At 40.9% G+C, this 4286-nt stretch overlaps 1 protein-coding gene across 1 annotated transcript; it reads left to right on the top strand.

The window, feature by feature from the left end:
- Nucleotides 1–607: 607 nt before the first annotated feature.
- Nucleotides 608–4054, top strand: LOC102373046 (myelin-oligodendrocyte glycoprotein-like). The gene is made up of 4 exons (XM_006039078.3): nt 608–1070; nt 2129–2233; nt 2825–2845; nt 3499–4054. The coding sequence occupies exons 1-4, from the start codon at nt 824–826 to the stop codon at nt 3543–3545; spliced, it is 420 nt and encodes a 139-aa protein (XP_006039140.2). The 5' UTR covers nt 608–823; the 3' UTR covers nt 3546–4054.
- Nucleotides 4055–4286: the final 232 nt, after the last annotated feature.

Genomic DNA, 4286 nt, shown 5'->3' with positions numbered 1-4286 from the left:
TCTAGCATATTTCTGTCCCTATAGCTCTTGTACTCCTTGTCATCCTGCAGTGTACTTTTCTGAAAAGTGAGCAATGTCATCCTCCCACTTCCTTGGCAAGATCCTGAACTATTAGGTCACTGACCACAGGGTGGACACCATTCCCTTCTTCCCCAGGCCCACATCTACTTGTCACTGAAGTTAATGCTACTGTCTTTCAGACACATTGGGTCTCACAGACGTCTCCCATCTAAGTGAATTGGGTCATGCTTTATGCAGAGACAGTGGAAGTGTATAAAGCTGTCCGCTGAGAGAATGGGAGAGGGGTGTGCATCTCCCTATTTCGTGTAGGATCACCCTCTGGAGTTACACACAGCTGCTGCACGTTGCCAGAATGGAAAAGTTATAAATCAGTGAAGAACAGGGCAGCTTTCTTGAGCCAATCTGTGTCCTTTTGAGGCTAGTGGTGACAAAGTTTAGATATCTTAGAGGGGAGAAATGCTATTGATGGCATTGTTGTTTTTGCTCCGCCTGTCCCCCAGGATACTAGAAACACAGAGTTACACAAATACCTTTTTCCCCCATAAACTCCATAATTCAGGATACCTGGCACTCTTACAGAGAAAGCCTGAAACAGTACCACAGAATAGAAAACTATGTAAAATAAAGGAGTAATGCATGTCTGTGATTAGTTGAATACATAAGAAATTCTCAGATTCTCACTATCCTGGCATTTTTCACAGCACTGTTTAAAGTGATAGGACCTCATCACCCCATCTCTGCTGAGGTTGGTGAGGACGTTGTGTTACCCTGTCACCTGTCCCCCAGGAGGAGTGCTGAGGACATGGAGGTGAGATGGTTTCGGTCTAAGTTCACTTCCTATGTGCACCTGTATCGATATAGGAAGGATCAGTTCGACCAGCAGATGCCTGAATATCAAGGAAGGACGGAGCTTTTGAAAGATGGTTTCACCAATGGAAGTGTTGACTTGAAAATTGCCAGTGTCCAACTCTCTGATGAGGGGCAGTACACCTGTTTTATTCAGGATGATGTCATTACTGAGGAGGCCCAAATGGAAATAAAGGTGACAGGTCTGTAGTCCAATTCATTGATTCATCTGTGGGTGGTTCTTAGTGATTCCCAGTAGCGCATCCTTACACAGAATTCACTTTTAACTGTTATTTCATTGTTAGAAGGAGTTCCAGTATGTCACTTCTGGATTCGGGCTCATAGGATCATTTCAAAATGTTACCTTATATCTGCCACTGATATAACATTATTTTATGTGTTCTAAATTTGGCAAGAGGTTCTTAAAATATTACACCTTCTTCACTCATTTTACATCTTTGGCCCTATATTTGGCTGCTATAAGGAGGTGGGAGAAAAAGAATAATAGAGAAATAAAACTTGATTTCTTGGATTCACATATTTAAAATCTAAAGCCCAAGACTTCTGAGTAGTTCAGTTTACTGAGATGATTAGCTCATGAAAAAAATTCATTGAGCACTGTGAAAATGCCCTTTCTTTACTTGTGAATGTTTTTTTATAGCACAACAAGCCTGAACGGTCTTCTCTTTAACTCGGGAAGAATCACTCTACCTAGACATGGGCAGTGGGGTCTTGTGAGATAATAATGACATGGGACCTGCTGCCATGCAACAGCACTGCAACAGCTCCCATGCACTCCATTCATTTTGGTAAAGGCTGTTTGAAAATCGGAGGGGGAAAACTTCACCTTGTGATCAGCTATTTCTCCCATTCAGCTCTGAGGCTGTATCCACATTCACATAAGCCTGGCTGAGTATCATCCACTAGGAGATGTTGTAGATGACAGTGGATTTGGAGTAAAATCTTGTTTTCATTTTTCTAAATCTCCCTCCTTGCCACTATACAAGGTTGCTTTTCATTGCAGCAGAAGTAGTGAATCAAACCAAGCTCATTTAAACACTGTGCATTTACATTTTCTGACTGTTGTTTACAATCTTTTCTTTTCTTAATTAGTTTGGGGCATTTTCTGTAGAGTAGACAAAGTTAAATTTTCCCTTTTAGTTTAGATCAGTCCTGAGGGAATGGAGATGTAGGAAGCAAACACTTGATTTTTCCACACTTCACACAGTAAGGTGACTACCTTTGGGCTTTTGTTTTTCAGATCATTCTTCCCAGAAGGTACCCGCTTGGATAGTGGTCCTAGGTGTGATCATGGTGGTTTTGTTTGGTGTCATTATCCTGACTGTTTATTTCTCTAAAAGAAAAGGTAAATATAGAAAATGAACTAGAAAGATATTTTCTGGTAAAATATAAATAAGATCATGAACAGCACTAATGGGAAGCCTCTAATATCCCTGCCCTGCAAACTGTCCAGGAAAAGAAATAGCATTAAGGTTCAGAGGATGAACCAGGGACTGGGAACACACCAGTTTGGCCTCAATTTTACATGGTCGTCCCTCTCCCATTCCCAGTTCTGAGAGGGTCACTTCTGGCTGCCTCTGGTTTCAGTTCAAACAAGACTGAAAAAACAAGAATTGTCCGTGCAGTATACTACACTGACAGATGACACCGTATTGAAGGATAGGCTAGAAATGTCTGTGCAAAGGCAGTAAGTAATGAGATGTGTTCCTTATTGAGAGAAACAATTCTCTGCAAACCAGAAATTTTAAATCCACACCTTTTTGAATGCTCAAAGACAAAATGTTCATCAATCCTAAAGTACCTTTCCTATGTCATAACTCTAATATAAGCCTACGTACGCTGGTACAAATTCATACATAGTTGTTCTTTCAATGTCTATCAAGGAAGGAATAACCTCTAAATAGTAACCTTTATTAATTTCTTTACATATTTTTAGGGAAACATGTGAAAGAAGTTGGTAAGTCTCACTTTTCCTCTTTCCACTTTGGCAAACAGCTGGACTGCAATGAGCACAGTGGCTTTGTTTGTATTCATGTGTTTGCGGAGGGCGGTGGGGGGGGAAGAGGGGTGTGATTTACTTTTTTTTCTTCATTATATTTAATTGTACAATAGAAGCAAGACTAAGGCTGCTGAAAAGTAGTTGCAAATGGAATATTATAAACAAAAAAACTAGGGAATGAATTAAAAAATCATCTGAAAGCACTATGGAATAAGAAAAGAAGAAAAAACAATGTTTCACCTTTTGCTAAAATAAACTGAAGCATTGATTGGATATAATCAAGTTAATGATTAATCTAAATGCCTTGACTGTACTCCTGAAAATGTAACCCAAGACAGAAGTGTAAGACAACTGCAGTGATGTGGCTGTAGCATTTAGGTCCTTGAAGGGACATTCAATGTAGTCTTAGCATTTTAATGTCACAAGATATATTGTGTTAAATCTTTAGCCTCCACATGAGAAACACATATATGTGTGGTTTCATTTTTTTTAATATTGTAGTAAACACCTGATAGAAATTATATCCGTGTTTTTCCCCTCATGTATCACTATGGAAAATCATTATGTGTGTTCAGAGGAGTTCTCATACTTGAATATGTGTTTTTTTTCAGGCTGGAGAGAACTTGCTGCACTTCTAAAGGAAGGTAATAAAACATGAAATATCCTTTATCAGTATCCACGTAAGAGAATGTGGCCCCTTTTCCTTGTATGTGAAAGTGGATAACTGAAGGCATATCGCAAGGTCTCCTGCCATTCACTACACACTGTGATGAGAGGCAGGTTTTGTGGCATGACATGGCACATCCAGGCGTTATCACATCTCCTCCTCTTCCTCTGCTGGCACATGCACTACTACCTGAGGGGATGTCTGGCAGCATGTTTCAGAGTTACACAGGGCATGTGGGGCTCACACCTCCTACACAGCCAGGCCCTGCTCTGTCTCTGCAAATGTTCATCCCCTTTTGGCTTCTGCTCTGCTCTTCCTCTCACTCTTTCTCACTACTTGCTGCCTGGGAGAGGGACAGAGGCACACTTCGTGAAGGAGAAACAGAGTGAATCAGTAATGTAACTAGGGATGGATAAGTAGGGCACCAGCCTCAAGTAGTCTCCTAATAAGAGATTGATTTAGAAGGAGTGCAAGAATGATAAAAATGCTGCTAAAAATGCTGCAGCTACCACTGCTGTCAAGGGTGCAAACAGTGCTTGTTATGCCCTGCAGTAAACTCTGAGTCTGGTGTCTAAGCACTACATACATGGTGAATGAAAAGCATCCAGACCAGAGTTACAGAGAGATGGGAAAGAGGCAAACCAGAAAATCCTGTTCAAGATAGAGGGCACTTCTCCTGAAAATGAAGCAGACCGTAGAGGTGAAGTGATGGGCAGGAGAGGGAAGACTCAG

This window comes from Alligator sinensis, unplaced genomic scaffold, assembly GCF_000455745.1.
Source record: "Alligator sinensis unplaced genomic scaffold, ASM45574v1 scaffold2073_1, whole genome shotgun sequence".
NCBI lineage: Eukaryota > Metazoa > Chordata > Crocodylia > Alligatoridae > Alligator > Alligator sinensis.
Note: the sequence above shows the minus strand (reverse complement) of the source record. Positions and strands in the feature narration are given on the sequence as shown.